General features: G+C 32.5%; 1 protein-coding gene across 1 annotated transcript in view; it reads left to right on the top strand.

The window, feature by feature from the left end:
- LOC106462023 (lachesin-like) overlaps positions 1–18,302 on the top strand; it is a 141,217-nt gene extending 122,915 nt beyond the window's left edge. The window contains exon 6 of the mRNA XM_022389233.1: positions 18,218–18,302. Within this exon, the coding sequence (XP_022244941.1) occupies positions 18,218–18,302 (85 nt within the window). The remainder of the gene's footprint in view (positions 1–18,217) is intronic.
- The last annotated feature ends 3,991 nt before the right edge of the window (positions 18,303–22,293 follow it).

The raw sequence follows: 22,293 nt of genomic DNA, 5'->3' as shown, positions 1-22,293 counted from the left end.
CGTACTAGAAGACTAATGTACTTACCTTGATTTATATATATTCTGCACTTGAAACTGGAACAGTGAAACGTACTGTGCAGAAACGTCGAGGACATTTAATAAACTCAGACCACTATATAACTTTTATAACCACTTTTATAACATATCAAATAGTCAAAGTAGCCGTTTCTAAGTTGTCTGTCTAGTGAACGTCTACTCAATACACATTAATATTTTTAACTAGATTTTACAATAAACGTATATAAGACTTATCATATCTACACTCTACTATTTGTTTTTCGATAAAAATAATTGTATACATAAAAGGTAAACAGATGTCTCAAGGTAAATTTAAGTTCAACTTGTTTCCTGGATAATAATGATCACTTTAATACTTCGTTTGTTTGTTTTGAATTTCGCGCAAAGCTACACGAGGGCTATCTACACTAGCCGTCCCTAATTTAGCAGTGTAAGACTAGGGGAAAGCAGCTAGTCATCACCACCCACCGCCAACTACTAGGCTACTCTTTTATCAACGAATAGTGGGATTGGCCGACACATTATAATGCCCCCACGGCTGAAAGAGCGAGCATGTTTGGTGGGACGGGGATTCGAACACGCGACCCGCAGATTGCGAGTTAAGCTCCCTAACCACCTGGCCATGTCGTACCCACTTTAATAAAAGGCAAACCCCAAGAACAACCATAGAACGGCCTGTGAGGAAAATACTTTTAATTAAAGATCTGGATTTAAAAGTTCGAAACAAAAAAAAAACATACTTTTTCACTATCTTAATTACATAATATATTTTTTAATAAGACTCCAGACCAATAACACATAATTTTCATATATCTAAAGGATGAAATTTATAAAATCAAAAACAGAAAACTGGCCATAAGAAGTGATGAAAGATTCTTAGTAATTGTTATAAATTCTGACAAACATTTTTTTTAATAAATGTATTCTTAAGAATGATAAAGTAGAGCTTTAGAAATTTGATGGTTATGTATTTTGTAATATTTAAGATTACTCTCAATATTACGACAAATTTGTCTGTTTGCAATTAAGCACAAAGCTATCTGTGCTCTACCCGCCACGGGCATCGAAACCCGGTTTCTAGAGTTGTAAGTCCACAGACATTCCGCTGTGCCACTGGAGGGTATTAAAACAAGTAATATACGAATAAAAACACAATGAAAGATTAGTTAATCTAAAATATAGAAACCTATCAATACTGTGGTGGTTAAACAACTTGAAACAATATCACTTCTAAAAGATCTTGAGCTCTTAAATCGATTTGTTGTTTTGTATTATTTTGTGAGTGTTTATTGTTTAGATAGACGGATACGAAAGTAACTGCGTTTTTTTTTTCTGAAAAACAAATAACGACTTGAGAAAGATCAAATTAGGTATCCAGCTCTACCGAGGGAAGCAACAGCAGAGCTGCGTATGAAAGTTGGGGTACAGGCGTTCTTAACATAGGCGCTATACATTAAGTCATAGCGGTGCGGTAATTATCCAATATCAAGGAATACTTTCTGTGAACGCGTCTCCTCCTGAACGAGTTGACCGGTCCATATCAAACTTGGCATGCTAACTTAGTAGTCCAAAAGCAAACCAAATTTGCATTAAACCTACCCATATATTGAAAAATTGAAAAACAGATTATAGACTAATCCGTATATCGTCACTACAGTAGCTATTGTAAATAGTTGAGTTTGAACAAAACTCACATCATAACCAAACTCTGCATCTTAAAGATTATAAATAACATTTTTAGCATTTAGCTTGTTTCCCATAATAACCAAATTATACGGTGATAAACTATTCAGCTACAATGCGGAGAATAAAGATATTACAGCTGTTTAAGTTTCGGCTCTTTTTTTTAATTCACACCATTTAATTTCACTTTGGCCTCCCAGTGGCACAGCGGTATGGCTACGGACTTACAACGCTAGAAACCGGGTTTCGATACCCATGAGTATCTTTGTGCTTAATTCCAAACAAACAAACTTCCAGTTTATACTAGGGTTAGAATAAGCACTTAAACCTGAAGTAGAGAAGCATTTCATAATTACAATATTTTTAGGATAGTTCTTACGTCTCGATGTAGAATATAGTTTTCCGTGGAAACAAAATTAAGGATCATTATTAAATTAAAATGCTTTGAACAAGAAATGACGCAACTGCTTTGCTATTTCTGCCAGGTTTCTCGACTCGACTGCTACACTTCCTCACTTCCGATCCACTTCCCCTGTCTTACAACAATTTTCTTGGAGAATAAACACTACTGAAAGTCCTTGCACAGATTTTACTTATTTTTGGCACATTGCTGATTATTTTACGCGCATTTGCCACACAAAAAATTAGTCAAATTGCGCATTTGCTCAATTTTCAATTCATTCATTTGTTATATTCTGATAATATGAATTATAGCGAGTGCACATTTCTGCTACGGATCAAACATAAAAATTCATTTATCCATTAATCTTTTTGATTAAGAGAAAGTATTCAAAATAGTTTGGAATATTTTAATATCCTCTATTTTATTCTATATTTTATAACTTTAGTTTAGATATTGGTGTGTAATTTTTTTCGTAAAAGGAGTTTCAATATTCCTTGCAATAGCAAATCAATACCCGCAATTCGAATGTAATTATCAAATCAATGTTTCATATCACACCATAACATGAAAAAGATGCATTAAGAACATACAGATACTCTTGTTTCGCAATACCAATAATTAGAGAGCCGCTAAATTAACAATCCATTCAACGCTATCTTGTCCATGGAGGGTAATTTACTATTGAGTGAAATATGATATGATGTGATGTTTTGAATACACGACACATAACTTCCAAAGAATTAATTTTATTAAATTGCGATATATTAAAAACACAGCCCGAGGAAGTTTCTTCTTTCGTAAATATGACTGTGATATTATTTGTAAACTGTAGGCATGACGACGAAACCTTGCTAAGGGTAAATATTCCATAATATCGAGTAATATGTATGTGTGGACTATTCCTATAAAGGTGTGTCCTTTGAGAAATAAGAAGTAAACATCCACTTAGAACCCAGATGGTTGTTGTTACATTTAATATCAATCTACAAAATACATCATAGTGAACCCATTTTGTTACTTAGATTAAAAATATTTACAACTTGACATTTTCTTTACACGTACCTAATAGACCGTAAAATAGTTTAAGTTTTATTTCCTATCTGACTTCTTGAAAGCATTAAAGTGTTTAAGTAATGTCTACACGCAATTGGAAAAACCAACTGACTTAAATTTTACAGCGTAATGAATACAGTTCGCTAAAATATATTTTATAATTTAATATGTTTACATTTTTAAAAGCCAACTCTTCACGGTGGCTCAGCGGTAAATATGAAGATAAAAACAGAAAAAGTCTGGTTTAGATACCGACGGTGGGCACATCATCTATAGCCCATAGTATAGCTTAGTGCTTAACAAAAAACAAACAAATAGTAGTTATATCTGTGAAAATATAATTTTGCAGAACAATCCATATGTTTTTGTTGTTTGATGGATTAAGCCTATAGCTACGCTCGGGTTACATTCACTAGCCGACCCTAAGTTTAAAGTGATATATTAGATGAGGGTAGCTAGTCAACATTACACACCACTAATTGTTGTGCTTCTCTTGTGAGACAAAACATAGGAATTTAACTGTCACTCTTTTAATGCGCCCACGGATCTGCACACACACACGTATATATATATATACATAAGTAAAATTACATTTGTCGCTTATAAAGTAATGCAATTATATAAGAGTCACTGTCATATAAGCATTATTATTCTTAATGTTTAGGAAATGGTGTTAACAAAGTAAACACATTCAAAGATATTACGTAAATGAATCTTTCGTAGGGAATGTTTACCCACTGGACAGTCAAGGTGTTTGTGTGAAATACAAAGTATGCCAAAAATATAATTTAAATATTTTCTAATCAATGTTTTCACGAACAAAGTATTTTTGTAGGAAGAAAACATTAAGGATGTTTGAAAATAAGTTTAATAACAGCAGAAAATAAACAATGATTACTCAGAAACTTAAACACTTGAAACTGTATGTGATGAAATAGTAGTGGTAGCTATAATAACATTAATTTAAAAATATGTTTTAAAGTATTTAACGGTGTGCACGACATAGGTGGCTCATTGTGTAGCTTTGCACTTCAAAGCAGACAAAGAAAACCTAAAACTTTATGTTCTATACACATAAATGCATTCCATCTGCTAACAAGACATCTCCTTGTTAGGCTCAATTCAGACATCACATTTTTGTTGTTGTTGTTGTTGTTGTTTTTTTACACTCTAAAAAGCCAAGTAAATCTGAAGCTAGAAATTTATTCGAGTCTCCGATGACTTCGCGACACAGATGACGTTTCGTGGACTTTAGTGGAGCCTGATGGAAAAATCAATACACCAGATATGACAGAGAGCGGTATACTTTTGTCGGCTAGTTCTAGTACACAGTAGCTATTCTGTCTAATGTCTACACTGGTCATTTCTGTACTGTATTGTACATCACCTTTATAACAATTTCTATGTTCATCATGTACAATTTGTAATAATTAATTACAGGAAAATATAATTCTCTAAAAGGAAATTTTTGTCGTTGAGTTTCTTACTTAAAAAGCCCACTGAAATATTGAATTTGTTCTGCTATTTTCCTTTTATTTTATTCAACAAAAATATTACTTTTCATGCTTCATACCCAGTCATCGTTTTTGACTTTCTGAAACAACTTGATCAAAGTTTTAGAATTTGACACTTATAATAAAACTGAAAATATTACCAAAATTCTATATTTAATACATTCTTTAAATACTTTTACAAATTTCCTTTGTTTTTTCAGTTAAACCTTCTTCTTCTATAAATTAATTTCTATTTTATTTTATATCTTTTTTACAAAAAGTATTTTATAATATTATCTTTCTATGAACAATTGTAGATCGATGGAAGTAAGTTATATTTAAAGTTTCTTGATATCTGTCGAAACACTAACTAAAGTTATAAGAACCTGTCTCTTCAGTTGAGTCTGAAATTGTGCATGGGTGATGTCATGTCTATTGTTTCTTAGGATGAGTCCTTATCAGGAAAGAACAGCTGACGCCTCCTTTCACGGATTCAAAGACAAAATATTAATTTTAAGCAAATCTGTCAAGGAATGTGACGAGTTGATTACATTTCTTTTTTCAGCTGTTTTTACTTTCATTTTTAAAACGCTGGTCTATCCTCTTTTCTTCTGTTCTTATAGATTTCCAGGTAATTAATCCAACACTACTAATAGAATATGGAATTTGTTATTACATGCGTGGGAAGCTGACTAAATTCCACAACAGTTTTACAAAACTGGAGAAAATCCATGTCCCTGAAATGTGCGAAGACAGAATCTGAGCAAAAATTATCCCTCAGTAGTCGTAGTTGCTAATATCGATAAATTGCTTTTTTTATTATGAGCAGATTATTTTTCCAGAACGTCTTTTTTCAATTCTAATGTAACACAGATTGGTTTCTAAACTTATCCGTTTTTGTCAGCCATATATGTTTGCAGGGAAACTAATAAAAAAGGTTATATGATATCTTCACGAAACATTAGATGCAAAAAAAAATAATTTGAATTAACTTCCTTCTAGTATTTTGATTATTTTTTTAATATGTAATTATCTTACAAGTAGAAAACTGCGTTCTTATATAACGTGACAAATGTAAGGGATAAAGTTATACAACGGCTTCTATTTCCTAGTTAATGCTTTGTTATGATTATGGAAATATATTGAAGTGTTTGATAGTGACAGTGCTTTAAATGCTTAGCATATGATATTAACAGTTTTATATTTTTCATGCTAAGTATATTAATACTCATGTTTCGCAAAGCTAATACAGGTGTCGTCATCTTTCTTAGATTGGCACTTTTTCATTGGTTATAGACAGGCTTGGTAAATAATGTAGTAAATTCCTTTTCTTAACATTCCCATACTCTCCCTTAGTAATTTTTTTTATAAAGAATAAAACCAATTCGAAACTACCGTTATGAAAATAATACGGTTTACCCAGGTACTAATTTAGCCTTGTTAACGTAGAAAAACTGGATAATATGAACATATTAATCCATATATACAAATACTCATATACATACAAACAATTGTTGTATTTAATTCAAACATTCATAATACCATTACATATTTTTTCATTATGAACTTTTCATTAACACCTACTTCTATGGTAAAATTGAATCGCCATATTATTTCATTGTTAACTTTTTAGTGCAATATATTTTAGATAACTTTTATTTCTACTTCAACCTAGATGAAACGGAAACATTAAACCGATTTACTCACCTTAACTATAATTTACACTCTAAGGATAATTAAATATGCATATAAGTAAAACTATATACCGAACTTATTGTCCTAGACATAATCAAAACCCTAATCATGTCATAAAGCGAAATGAGTATATATAACTCTAATTTTTTTCAATCATAATCCAAAACCTAACCCTAATCCTATCTTGGCTAAAATATAATGAAATTTTATATATTTCCAGCAACTATTAGAAATGAATCTGGCATGATTTGGTGGTGAGGACACTCGACTCGCAAAATACAGATTGTGGATCCTAGCTTCAATCACCGAGGAGCATGCTCGTCTTTTCAGCCACGGAGTAGTTATAATGTTACGGTCAATCCCACTATTCGTAGGAAAAAGAGCAGCCCAAGAGCTGGCAGTGGGTAGTTTACTATCTGCCTTCCATCTATTATAAATGTTGAAATTAGAAACGGTTATGACCAGATAACCCTTTGTGTAGCTTTGCGCGAAAAATATATTATGTTTTGGATATATCACTTGGGAATCAGATATTTGTTTTTCTATTAGTTTAATATACTGAAGTATTTTATAGTAAGGCGAATAAACCAACTTAACGTTAATAGTTTTAAAATAGGTTATATAATAAACATAGTGTACGAAATAAATGAAACCCAGAAAAACAAACAAAAACATGTTATTAGAACTAAGCAACTGCGTAAAATAATTTACTGGGTAAATTTATTAGCTGGTTCAAGTTATTATTGATGAAAATAAATCACGTAGACGCTTTCTATGTAATATTTTTTTTTCCTTAGTTCGTGCCCCGCAGTGGTACAACGGTATGTTTGCGGACTTACAACGCTAGAAACCGGGTTCGATACCTGTAGTGGGCAGAGCACAGATAGCCCATTGTGTAGCCTTGTGTTTAAAATATTTTGTTCGTGTCTCGTTTAGGGTTAAATCTCTCCATTTGATCAGAGTAGCCTAAGAGTTGGTGGTGGGCGCTGTTGAGTAGCAGCCGTTCATACAGTCTGTAATTATAAATACCATTAAATGTTTAAGTTAAAAAGCCAATAAGTGAAAAAGAGACCCCGGGACCAGAATTTGAGCTCAGGAATTCTGGATAACGAAGTCATTGTTCTGACCACTGAGCTATCGAGATAACACAAGCGGTCTCACTCAGGTTAACTTATAAAGTCAGAGGTCCCAGGTTAACGTCCCTTGAACTATTAGAAATGAGACTGGAACCTTTGGCTCTATAAATGAATATTGAGGGAAAACGCTGGTGCTCTTGACTTTCCACTTAAACATTTAATATTAATTATTACGATATAATAATGTTGCTATTTCATGGATGACTAGAGCAAATTGTCCTTGTGTAGCTTTGCGCAATTATATGAAAGAAACTTAATCAGTTGTGACGATTTCATTTCTGTCTTTCTTTAAGATAGAAAATATGAGTGTAGTCCGCGTAAAGTTATTCTAATACAAAGTTGAAATTTAATTGCCTAGCTTCTGTGTCTTCATAAGTATAAACTTACATATTACTTAAGTAAGCCACTTTTCCAATTCGTCAGAATAATGTCCGGTTTGGACAAATTTCAAAGAAGACTTCATAATGATTCTGTGAAACAAACAGACAAAAACATATATATTTATATATAGTAACGTCTATTAATAATGCTTGTTGTCTTTATTGATGTACATGTTATTACTCAGTGGCTAGTAAGTTTGTGGATAAAATAATGTTTTGGACTTCAGTATAGACGGTAATGAATAGAAATGAACGCATTTTTCTTGTTATTTAATTATGGAAATAAATAATAATATCCGCGGGAGAAACTCGAGCTTATTTTTCCCATGAAGATGTCTGTTTTTAATCAAAATAAAAGCGTTTTTATAGAAGAAAAGAATAATAACATAGTTGTGAATCTAACAATACCACTAAGAGAAACATATTTATAATATTTAGTTTCATTATAAAAATAAAAATATATTGTTTTAAAGGATAAAACTACAGACAACACATGTACACTAATATATATATATATATATGAGAAATACAAACCAACTTCGGTCATTCTTATAAAATAAGCTTCAATGAACACGATTAGACAGTCTTAAGAAATACTTATTAACTTCGGTCATTCTTATAAAGAAAGTTCAACGACCATCAGTAGACCGTCTTACTTCACCAGATGTATTATAGTAGTACATATAACAGACTTCTGGTAAGGCTGCGAAATCTTATATCCATTGATATTACAAACCTTATTTAAACAGTTAAAGATGAAGCGTCCTTCTTTTCACAATATCTTTAACTTAGTTTCCAGACAAGTACTGGTAATATTCTAATTGAATTCCGTGTTCAAAAGTACCTAAATGTCTATTTTCTATAAATTTCTATTCATAACAATCTTATCCTGTCGGCAGACCAGCAATAAATATTGACAGAATATCGAATGAAAAAATACAGCAGGAAACTTAGTGTTGTTTTCTATAAATAATAAACTTACGAAGGTTCAATAAACGTAAGTTAGCATATAAAAATGTAGGTTTCGTTTTAAGGTCATGGCAAGGTGGTTAGGACGCTCGAGTCGCAGTCTGCTGGTCTCGGGTTTCAATCCTCACCCCACTAAACACGCTCCCCATTTAACCGTAGGGGCGATAAAATAGCCCAAGAGTTGGCGATTGATGGTGACAACTAGTTGCTTTCCTTTTAGTCCTTCACTGCTAAATTAAGAACAGTTAGTCCTCGCGTAGCGTTGCGCAAAAAAACAAATCATTGTAAGGTTAAGTGTAAATTAAGAAACGATTTTTAAAGTGGCACGGTGAGCAGTTAGTAAATATTAGTAATTAAAACATAATGGGATTTTATTTCTTGTGTGTTAATTTCTACTTTTTTCTTTGGTCATATTATTATTTATAATCAAACAACAGAATAAAACAAAATGGTGAAGTATCTATATCCTTTCCTACAGACAGTTAGATAGTGTATTAACAATATGTATGCCATTATCGTAAAAACTAAATATCAGCTTTCTCTAACGAAAATTGAGAATATGATACTTCATAATGTAATGAACTACCAAGACTTAGAAAGTCAGTGATGCTGATGACAATATAGAACTATAAATTTTAAAATCCAAAAGCCCCGGACAAAAATCCTACCAACGAAAACTGTTGCAGTTCATAAAAAAAATATTATTCTCACAGTAAAGCAGGGTATACGAGTAGATGTGATTATTATATGAGGCACTTAGCAAAGCATTAATTAATTGGGAAATTAATTAAATGGCAATCTTCTGGAAAAATCACACTCAGGTTTGTTTTTTCTTTTGGACTTCTCGGTGTGAACATAACTCCAGGTATTTCGGTCTGAACAATCATGCTTGCTTAACTAGTTACTCTTCTGCTTGATAGTGTGCGAGAGATGTCAGAGAGGCAGACAAAGGTCTTTCATAGTGAGCGAGGCTGGGTCAAGAGAAAGCTAATAATAAATCAATACTCCAAAAGAAAAGTGTAATAAAGGCGTCAAAATGTAAGCCTTCGGCTCGTTAAGCACATGGTCTTGCCAGCTTGGGCGTAACTTAGAAGCAAGATCAGCAAGAAGAAACAGATCTCATATTTGGAGACACTTAGCTCAACTAAGACATTTGTCAAAATGACTTTGCTTTACAGAATTCTATAGGAGTGACCAAGCGATCATCATCATCATCATCATTTTAGACACCCCTTACGTTCATGGGAAGTAAAGGGAAATACCCCTGGGACACGGTTTTAAAAAATCAGACTTCTATATTTGTGTAGATAGGCAGATATATTGAGGAATATACACTTAGCATCTATTATTTGCAGAGGAACACACTTAGTACAAAAGATACACTTATTGATAATTATTTTTTTCTTCTGTTAAAGTTCTTCGTTGTGTCAGAGGTAACTTTATGGAATTACAACTCTAAAATTTGGGGTTCGATTCCCTGCAGTAGACAGAGCTAATATAACCAATTGTGTAGCCTTGCATTAAAGCAACAGTTTCTGTTACACTGTTACAAAAGCATATTCTTGTTTTCGAACATTTCTATTATTATTTCATTGATGTCATTTTTCCTAGGTGCAATAAGATCCTACATGCATTAGCTATAAAATATTTCGTTATAAAGCGTGTTATTGTTTCTTTAGAAAACTTATAGAAAAGCTAAATTAACTACTTCATGGTATTTACTATCACAGTATTTCGTGAACAAACTGCAAAGTAAAAAGAAAAAAATTCCCTTATCAATTCTTTCATTTTCTCACATTTCAAAACATACTCTGACTGACCAGTTTTTTATGATTGCGTCGTAATATTGGGTTGAAGTGTCTTTTGCCAAGATAATAATTAGCTGGCCTCGAAACGACAATGGCTCCATAAAAGTGCCAAAATGATCGTTTTTGATTATAACCAAATCATCGAGAAGTATGGTCCTTATCTGGGTCACACATGTCGAGAAAGGATTATGGTGGCCAATGCAACGCTGAAGCTCATCTCAAACATTCCTTATCGGATTGGAATTAGGAAACTGATTGAAGTCAATCTACTCTCATGCTCTTCGACCTAATTCCAAACAATGTAAGCGCGATCGTTTGTCGCATTATTATCTTAGAAGCCTCTTGTCTGTAAGGTAATATATTGTTCATCCTTCTTTTACATCGAAAAATGTCTTAATTTCTGCCACAAGAAAGTTTTCCATAGCAATAAAGTTTGCCCCCCAGTTGCACAGCGGTATGTCCGCGGACTTACAACGCTAGAAACCGGGTTTCGATATCCGTGATGGGCAGAACACAGATAGCGGGCTGTGTAGCTTTGTGCTTAGCTTCAAACAAAAAATAAATCATTAAAGTTCCTTTATCAGCTTGCAAGCCCAAGTGTCTTAAGACATATTCCTATAATTGGTACAGAAAAGAGTGAAACACGACTTGCCAAGCGGCATTGCAAATTTTGAATTATAGATTGTCCGCAGTCTACACTCTAAACACCACTAAATCTTTGTTTTCCTGAATGTGTATGAGATAAGCAATTTAAAATGAGTTTTCGGCTTTTGCTTACAGAGACAGTTTCTGACCACTGTTGAGGAAATCGGTTATTAGGAAAGGATCTAACGTATGTTGTACTTTTCATGTATGTCCAAACATATTTTTACTTGGTCTGTCAGCAGTTTTTTTTTTCTTAGTGACAATCATATTCTCTCGCTCGTTTGTCTCTGCTGTTTGAAGACTCTAAAGAAAGATATAAAAATGGTTTTTAATAACAATTTTCCTTTCAAAGTAGCAAAGATTCTTGCTCCTATCCAATTTCTTGTAGACTAACTATCATATTGTCACGTCTTTAAATTTCCTAGACTCACCTAATCGTCTGAAACATTATCAGTCTATTTTCACATACGTCTGTGTGTTTGGCTGTTTCCTAATAAAATGACCGAAGCAGTGTGCCTTGTTTTCTCTCTGTAGAATGGAAAATATGTTGTGAATGTCATTACTATTTTCAGCACATATTTCGGAGCTATGTGTGTGAGATTCGTTGCAAGTGAACTCTCATCTACAGTCAAATATCCGGACCGTTTTTATACTGTCAGATAAAATAAGTTTTGGCCAGCTTCTTGAAAACCATCAATCACTCATGGATTTTTTTAGGGTACATGTTATTTTTCCCTGGGTATTTGGAACTGATGTTTTAATATATAGTTTTACTTCTGCGCCACTCTCCCTTATTAGTAAGTAGTAAGTACATGCAAGTAGATAGGAAAAAGGAAATTCACTTGACAATTTAATCCTGGCCAAAAATTGATTTCAGTATTTGTTTGTTTGTTTCTTTTGTAAAATTTTGTATTCCTCGGTTTCTATCGATCAGCAACATAAAGTTTACTATATCTAATAACAGGTAACAAGGCATCAGAAAATATCCAAATGTTTGTTTTAGCTTGTTTTGAATTTGGCGCAAAGCTACACGAGGGCTATCTGCGCTAGCCGTCCCTAATTTAGCAGTGTAAGACTAGAGGGAAGGCAGCTAGTCATCACCACCCACCGCCAACTCTTGGGCTACTCTTTTACCAACGAATAGTGGGATTGACCGTCATATTATAACGCCCCCCACGGCTGAAAGGGCGAGCATGTTTGGTGTGACGGGGATTCGAACCCTAGATCCTTAGATTGCGAGCCGAGCGCCCTAACTACCTGGCCATGCTGGGCTTGGCTTAGTTCCAATTTTCATTTAAATATTTACAAATGTGTAAGCTTATCTACCTATCACATCCATTCCATTCAATATGTTCAATATTTAAATATATACGTAACGTTTTTCAGTTATTTCTATTTCCGTTTAAAAAGAGGATTGTGTACAGAATACGGAAATTCATGATTATTAACTAGGCTTCCAGCGAATTTCCGAATGGCTGTAGTACTATAATCATATATAATGATATAACAGGCATTTGTTCCGAGGTTAAAATCAAACTGCAAAGCCAAGCTTGTAAAATACATCCAAAAATTTAGTAAGCAGCTTGAAGGTATGTGACTGCTCATTATGAGAAAAAATATTCATACAGTGAGATTATTAATTGAGTTTTAACTAAAGTACGTAACATTTTGAATAATTCGTTGATATAATTGATTCTCGGGAATGTTTATTCTCAACGCGTGGACCTCAAAGAGAGCTCTATATAGCACACGCCGTATAAATACAGCACTGTATTACTCTAGGAGTCACCCTTTTGTTTTGGTGCCGTATATATCAGAAGTCACGACATTTTACATTTTTAACATCTTAATATTGCTTCTAGTAAACAGGTTTCTTCGATGTTGTTGCTATGAAACATGAGATTATCGTATTGCTTTAAGCAGTCGAGAAATATTATATAAGGCTGGATGTTATTATTCTACATATCTTTTGCAAACCAAACACTAACATTGCTAATATTGCTTGAATGTAAAAAAAAAGAAAAGGACCGGCTTTTGTCAGCATGTTAACGGTAAGACAGTCTGTAAATGGATGTGTTAAGCAATATGAAAACCATTTTTCATAGAAAAGTAACATTTACTAAGATTATGATGAGCCACAGCTCACGATAATTGATCAATAAAGTTAAGTTCTCAGGAAAAGTAAATCTGCCTTTCACAACTCAGTGTTTAAGAACATTAAAGATATTAAGACAGAAAGTAATAATTTAGCCTCCACCGACATAACGCTGAAATTAAACATTGTATTCTCAAAACAATGCAGCTGAGTCTGAGGTATTTAAAACCAATTACGGCAAATCAATGTCGTTTGCAATTTTTAGGAGTGATTCAAATTTTCATCATTAACTCTAGTACTGCATTTGTTGTATTTTATTCAAACAGAATAACAGAAAGATAGGAATTAATATTCCAATAAAGAGGTTATAAAATAATTAAGTAAAATATGATGTGTTTTACCGAAAGAAGTCCATAATTCATCTGACTGTATTTTACAAATCTGGTCGCATAACATTCATCATAGGGTTCAGGCAACTATGAATTGTGTGTGAAATGAAGTCTCATGACTAAGAGGTCAGGCGATGTTAGCGCGTAATATATGACTTACGTTGTCTCCTCATATTATCTGATAGAATCATCAAAATCTTTCTAGTGCGGATTTTAACAGATCCATTCATCTCTATGAAATACGAACAATTACTAGATTTTGGTGAAAATTTGAAGTCTGAAATTCCTTGTATGTATGCAATAATTTTAAAAATTGCAGAGAAACATTGTATAAGTTAACTTTCCACCTATAAATCTTACTAGACTTAAGCATCATAAATCGTGTATAATGATTTATTCAACAGAGTGCAACACACAACATGTACAATACATGCTTAAGGCTCTATATTTCAAGAAAAAGTGGACGATGTGTATAGGGTATGAGAACAATTTTAGGACTGATGTCTTGTTTTAAGATATACGTGCACTTTATTAAATATTTACAATTTTCTTGTTTTTCACACTTAATCATACTATTAAAATAAAGCCGCCCTTCTCTAGGATTGAATTTACGTGACTTGTTAGTCTACGAGATGACGTTTAATTTATATATTAAAGATATGTGTGGATTGGTCATGAAACATCTTTCACTGTTAAATTAGGGAAGGCTAGTGCAGATAGCCCTCTTGTAGCTTTCCGTGCAATTCAACAAACGAACATGAAACATAAAAAATAGAAAAAAAAAGTTTTCCTAACGCAAAGCTTCGAAATGGGTCATCTGCACTTTGTCCACATGGGGAATCGAACTCCATATTTTTGCGTTGTAATCCCGTAAACCTACTGCTGACCCACCGGGGAGCAAACAGGAAGAAGAAAATTAGAAATCGATCCTTTTCCAATTCTCTAGAACTTTAGTTAAAATCTCGCACAACATCGATCTCTAGTTTCTTGAGTTTTAAGTTACCATTCTTTATACGTCAGGTATTATTGTTCTTAATATAAACGAATAGAAACAACTTAATACTTCAAAGATTGCTGTTGTTGTCCAAATATCTCATTACAACTAGAGCTACTAATATTAAAGTGTGTAATTAAGACTTTTCTCATTTTTATGCAGGTCACATTAAACTTCAATCAACGGGTTCTTGATATTTACTTTTTGCCTTTATAGCAGAAATATTTATATTATTAATATGTACGCTTTAGTAAATTAGCCTGCATACAAGTATCTATCAAAATAATAATTTAATGACTAATTATGAACAAACTTCAAAACGCTAAACTAGATGTCTAAGTAAAAATAATTAGTAATTATAAAAATAATATGCTAATAAGAATATACTGCTATAAAATTATATAATACCCATCATAGGAAGCAGATCACGAGAATTTCTTTTTCAAGCAACACACAAACTCTTATTACTTAACTCATAAGTTGCCTACAATTAAAACAAAGAGCGTGGGCATAACCTCAGTATATGAAAATAATGTTATTGTACTTGTACTTGTTGCGATTAAAAATAAATAAATACTCAGTTGTTATCCTTTGAAAATTGTAGATAAAAGAGGGAAAACGTTTTTTGTAAGTAATATATATGCATTTGTGGCAAACTAATCGTCAAATTCACATATTTAGTGGGTGAATAATTTAATCTTTTAGGCGATGACTTTCTGAATACCAATGGTTGTGTTTCACATCATCATTATTTTAAAGAGAAGTGTGAAAACATAGGAGTCGAAAAACTCAATTAAAATGCTAATTTAAGTTTACATTATAAACATTTTAACAACTAAGCCCTAGGGTGCCATTTGCTATAGGATTTGCATTCATGTGAAACTTTTCTTGAAGTTACCAATGTTATTCTAACCAAAGGAACGTATTTGACTATGATAGTCAAACAAACAGCGTAAAGCAATTATATTCGCGTGTTATATTTTATTAGTAATTCGTGATATAAAAAGATTCTCGACTTTCTACACAACATTTGATTCGATTTAGATAGTAAATACAGTTTGTAATATTTATATGAATAAAACTAGAGCAACACAAAAGATGTTCGCTGTAAAAGTTTGTATAATCTAAACATTTGAAAAATTAGAATAACTAGCCATTAGATAAAATAAATGTCACTACTAAAAAAAAAAAAACAATGTTCTGAAATACAGATATGCTGAACATACTAAATTTTGTTCAATTACAGGATCATGCTAACTACTACAAATATGATTTTTCACTTCAAAATGAAATATATATGTCAAGTACATTGTACCATTATAATTCACTAGACATCCTTACTACAGGAACGTTATGTGTCAGTACTAAAACATTAGTGCTATAATCTAAGGTTATTTCTATAACCTCTGTAAATACAATCTAATTTTTTTCGATATAAAGAAGAGCAATAATTACTGTCTTTATTTATCTGATGCATAACAATAAATGCTCACAAGACATCATTTGTGTATCATTCTTTTTTCAAGCATTTGAACTAAGCTAAAGTGTTAAAATGTATTTTTGCTTGTGTGTAGTGTTGTTATACAGTAACGAAATAAATCAAATACCTTATGTACCTTTTTGAAAATTTGACCTATTACACATAACTCCTTGCAAAATAATCGTGTGTCTTTGAGAAAACAAGGCAAAATTACATTTCATATAAGGAAGGTCTACTGGTAGACGCCGAAAAACTACTACACCGAGATGACCGTGCTTTGATCAGGTTAACACGTCAAGCTCGAAAGAAGTCTTGCGACACCTTACGACAGGAATGACATGAAACATTCATTACAGAGTATCCAGAAGAACAGTGAATTTATTATGCAAATTATTTTGCAAGAGGAGCTATCTCCAAACCAATATTAACCAGAATCTACCGCCGTCACCATGTTACTTGGGCAAGAAAGCATGCCAACTTATAGTTAAGACACTGGCGACATGTCATCTTTTTCAGATGAGTCCTACTTCCGGCTTGTTAAAGCTGATGGTAGGATTAGTGCTCGTCGTTTTCCTGGAAAGCAGATGAGAAAAACTGTCTTTCCCACAGGAGGCGGTGTGGTACATGTTTGGGCAGCTGTTCATCATGGTGGAAAAACTGTTAATCATATCTTCCAGGAAAACATCAATGGCGCCTCCTACAGGCATCAAATGGAGACGATATTTCTGCCATATGCTAGGGCAAGGTTTAGCAATAACTTTCTTTTCCAGGATAACAGTGTCACTTTCCATAGTGTGCGTATTATTATACAGGATAATCTCAATCAGGAGGACGTTACAAGATTACCATGGCCAGCAACGTCTCCATATTGCAATTCCATTAATAACTGTTGGACAGAACTGAACCGGAAAATTGCTAACCACAACCCTAAACCAGCTATTGTAGCTGAGTTGCAGCGCCTTCTAGTGAGAGTTGGGATCAAATCACGGTGGATTAGAGTATGAGGAGGATCAACCAAGTACTGAATGTTTAATATAAACTGACATAAGGTTACAGACGCTATTTATAATATTTTGATGACATATTTTATCATTGTATATGTTTCGGTAAGGTTTTGTTGTGATAGGTAAAATGCTGAATTACATATCTTTTTACAGTTGGCCAAGACTGTAATTTCAAGATTGTTGTCGACTTTAAAAAATTCAATAATTACTTCTCTTATGGATTGTGGCTTACACTATTGGTAATCCTTTGTACATTAAGTAGATGGAGTATTCCTGTTTTCGAAATTCTTAATAACTGATCCGAACACTTTATTATCTTAGTGAATATTTTGCGTCATATGGCATTTTCAAAAGCGATTCATTTTCGGTGGCATCACAATACCTGTGTATCGATAAGAAATGTCTAACTGTAGTTCTGATACATTCAGTTCCACTGCGACTTAAATTGGCTAGGATTATCACGTGCCCTGTTAATTTGCACGATCAAATTCGTTTTAATATAACGTACTCAATCCTTTGCCTCATTCAAATAATGCTTCTCATTCATAGATAAAAATACCTTCCTTATTACTTTTTCAAAAAAATGTTTAGTATAACAATCCATTCATATAAATAAATAAACAAAACCGCGTATTCAGTTTATAGGGTGATGAAAGGTAAAAGGTTAATTTTCATATTACCAACAAATATATGTTTTAATCTTAGAAATTTGTCTGCAAATTTTTCTGTTTAATTGGCTTTTTTTTCTTTTTATTCTGATGTTTACTTGATTATATGAGCATAAGACTAGACAATTCTGATGTTACAGTCCCTACTAAACCCGAGAAAGTTGCTGCTATAAGCGTTCACCTATTAGTGTCAAATATCCAAGACATTACTAATATTTTGTGAATAATAGAATCTGTTTCAACCCTCCAAACGTATTTTGTATTGCTTACTGATCCATTAAATTGAATAACATTTTTTTCTTAGGTTTTCCTCTGGGCGAGACAAAATGCTCAGAAAATTGCAACTAAAATCCCCTAAGGACTCAGCTGATGGCTCAGTAGGAGTTTGATTTAAAAGTTTTCCTGTCAAACGTTATCTATGAGCGAAAAACGCCTCTGGAGTCTGTAAATTAATATCACCTATAAAAAGAGCTGGTTATGAAGTTTAATCTTGAGAATACATCAATCAGTTTACTATTCAGATTTTATGTTATTTTAATGGTGAATCATGTTTTTTCATTTATACTCAGCTTCAATACTTAAGGAAAACTAATGTGAAACTGTAGTTTTGAGTGGCAACTTATTTATGTTTTGCGGGGTTCTATTTCTTTTTTGGAACACTTTTTTTTATTTTTGACTACAATATATAATAATAAACCAACAAACACATATTTTCTTTATTTCTTTATTCCCTATCTCTACTGGCATATTATACAGATGTATTAAATGAAGATTCGTACCTGATGTAAATGAAAAGTTAAAAAATATTTGTGAAACATGGAAAGTATATTTTACCTATGGAATTGTTTACTCATGGTTTCTGCTAATGAATAATGTCGATAAAATAATGTGATATAGGACATACGTGTAAACTTTGAACAAGATATGACTGTGCTGTCATCAGCGTAAGAATGTGCATGTGATTCAAAAGTTCAATCCGCAGTATTGTGTGTTTTCATTAACTGTATTAGATATATGTTAATTACTTTTCTCTTTCAGTGACAACTTAAGCAAGATGTCTGACAGAAGATAATAAAAAATCGAACAAAGTTTCAGTAATCTATGAATGAATATTTAAAAAGGATCATATTCTAACGAACCAAACGAAAAACCCATTCTGACTATAAGGTTACATGCACGTTTCAGGGATACCACTATTTATTTCAGTCCAGAAAACAACATTTTTGATCAAATTGTTGAAGTTAGAAGCTCTTAATAAACAGATATTTAGTGGGTATAAGTAGATTTATAATGATAATGAAATAGTGTGACTCACCCTTGTGACAAGTAAAAAAAAATTACAGTCCTAAAAACCGTCATGTCAGTTATCCGACAGCTATTATAGGAGCTACTGTATCATGTTCAACAAAATACTGAGAAGAAATCTAAGACAGAAATTGTCTGTATCTGAACTGCTCGCTCAGTTTGTTTCTATAAATTTTGCAAAATCAGTCTTGTACATTTGAGGAAAAACTCTATATTATTGAGAGATATATCTAACATTAGAAGATATTTAACATGAATAGTAGATTAAGTTTTTCTTATAATTGGAACGTTGCATGATTACTACTTTCCACGAGGTATGATTAATATCATCATGACGATCTGAGAGGAGAGCAGTTTCAAAGAATATCATGTATTGGCCCTCTGTTGACTGATCTGAAAATAACTGCAATAATCAAGGCACTGAAAAAGGGGATCCAGGTACGTACTAATGAATAATGTGGCTAAACAGTGAATCTGAAAATTATTGGTTTACGATCACTTTCATCAAAAACACACTTCACACCTTGGAACCGCGGGTGAGTTATAGGAGTGAAGGTCAATTCTCACTGTTTGATAAATTAGAGATAGTTATGCGCAGATAGTCTTTGTATAAGTCTGCGTGAAAATCTAAAAGAAAACAAAGTATGAGACAAAAAATTGAAAAACAATATTTGAAATTAAGGTGTGATAGAAAACTGGAGTAAATTCCTTGTCAATATCGATAAATTTCACAAAAAACAATTTTATTTGCTTTAGAAACACTTAATACACAAAAGGAGTATATTATCAGACGTATATTTTTGTTATAAATACCGTTTTAAGCCATGGCAATCTTACTTCAACTAAACATTATACTTAATACGTAAGAACTGTTGTTAGGACTAACTACATATGTTTGTTTGTGTGTGTGTGAACGTTGCGTCATGAATTATCTTAAAATTTGCATCCTTCAATTTACTTTTAAATAAATAAAAAAATCTGTCTTCACTGGATTAAGGTTTAGAATAGACAAAATAGGAGTAATAAAAGAGAAAAAAAACGTAACTAAAAGTTAAACTTAAACAAACAAGAAATTTAATGAAGAAAATCAGCACAAAGAAATTATTGAAAAGGCGTAGGATGAAAATATCTGTATAAGAAGAAACAACATACCATACTGATTGTAACTGCTATTAGAGCGAAAAAGAAATCAGAAAACTCTTGAGGATATTTGAAAAACTGCTAAAATATTGCAGGGAAACTACATTTGTCATAAATTTCTAGAAGAATGTCGATATTGAAACACCGTAGGCGAACATAATGGCTTAAAATTGTAGAAGAATTCTCTCGAAAGTCAATAATCACAGCAGATAAAAGAAAGCTTGTCTATTGTTCTTTATCGATGGGGATTTCTCATTAGTTTGCAGTCTAACTTCTTATTGATTGAATGAGATGCACTTTCAGCATTTCTCTGACACACCTCTATTATAAGTCACTTAACCACTTTTATATTTTATAGATGTATTAATTAATTGTCAGCTCCAACATGTTGCTGAGGTCACAAATACACTCAAAAATTGCTCCGACAGGTATCGCTTTATACCAAGTCTGATATAATTAGTTCTAAAGTGTTATTTTCCAGCATTTGCTCGTTTCAATATCTTCACACAGGTCTGATGTTAACATTAATATTTTACACTGTAATTAATATCAGAAAGAAAAAAAACTCATAAAGTAACATTTTCTTCAAGCCTTTATTGTTACGCTCAAGTACCAGACTTCTAAGTGTTTTTTAATTGCAAATATATACGTTTCTGTAGATATTAGCAATAAAGCTATTATTTAAACCTTTGAAAATAGTTTCAATGGAGTGTAAATTTTTTTAGCAGTTTCTAGGTCCTAATGTATGATGTCGGAACATAACTAAATTATTTATGAAGTTTCTGTGTGTGTGAAAACATCATAAAATATACCCTCATCATTCCTGCAGTTTTCTCATTTCTTTTTGGAAATGTTTGCGCAAAGCTACACAAGTGCTATCTGCTCATAGTTGTCCTCAATTATAAACTAATTTATATTAGAGTAAAAACAACCTAACTCCAACTCTTTAGCTATTCTTATTTCAACGAAAGGACTTGATCACCAATACGGCCCAAAAGTGCGGAAAGCGTTTCTGTGGGCAAGAAGATTCGAGCCATAAATTATTGGATTCCAAGTCCGAATACACTAACCCCTGGAGTATGATCACCCCAATGTTACTACATAATAACACGTTTAATATTGGCCGTCTTCTGTTAGGTTTCATGTCAAGAAATAAATAAAAAAACTTAAGTGGATAAATATAAGTATAGTCATTTGCTTCAGCCAACAGGTAACGATCGATCCGCTTTTCATACTTATCCTTCCTACTTGGATACAAACAGCATAGAGACAAATAGAAGAAAGAAGATTAAAAGGGAAGTTTAACAACAGAAAAAATAAATCATAGTATAGTTTGCTTATTCTTAACTTGTAATTTCAAACAATTTTCCCTAAGAAAGAAGAGTCTTGTTTTATGTTTCCAAAATTTATTTCTCTGCAATTTTACTCTTACAATAACCATACTAGTATTTCTTATATATATATTAAATCTTACAGATGTGGCGTCGCTGTTGACCTCAAATCACAACATGACATAGTGGTGAAGTATCAGTATCAAAGGTAATCATTTATCTGGCTATTTATATTTCTCTCGCATTGCTAAATTTTCTGGTGAGATATGTTTAACATTCTGTTTGAAATTGCATCCACAAATGAGATATCATGAATTGTTTATAAGGAAACTTGTTATATATATATAACATTTATAAGGTAGTGTAAGGTATAACTATCAATTTAAGAATTTGCAATCTCTATCAAAATGAAAGCCTTTTCATCATAATTACGAACATAATTGTAGCCTAAGTGATGTGATGAAATTATCTAAATTGTTCCATTGAACTGTCATTTCTAATGGTTTTAAAGGACAGGATTTCTAATCGTGGGCCAAATCTACTCTTCTCTAGAAAGTACTTCGGTATGTAAAATAATCAGCGTGTTTATTCTTATACGTGTTAT

The sequence above is a fragment of the Limulus polyphemus genome, unplaced genomic scaffold (genome assembly GCF_000517525.1).
Source record: "Limulus polyphemus unplaced genomic scaffold, Limulus_polyphemus-2.1.2 Scaffold42, whole genome shotgun sequence".
Taxonomy (NCBI): Eukaryota; Metazoa; Arthropoda; class Merostomata; order Xiphosura; family Limulidae; genus Limulus; species Limulus polyphemus.
This window is presented reverse-complemented; position numbering and strand designations above follow the sequence as displayed.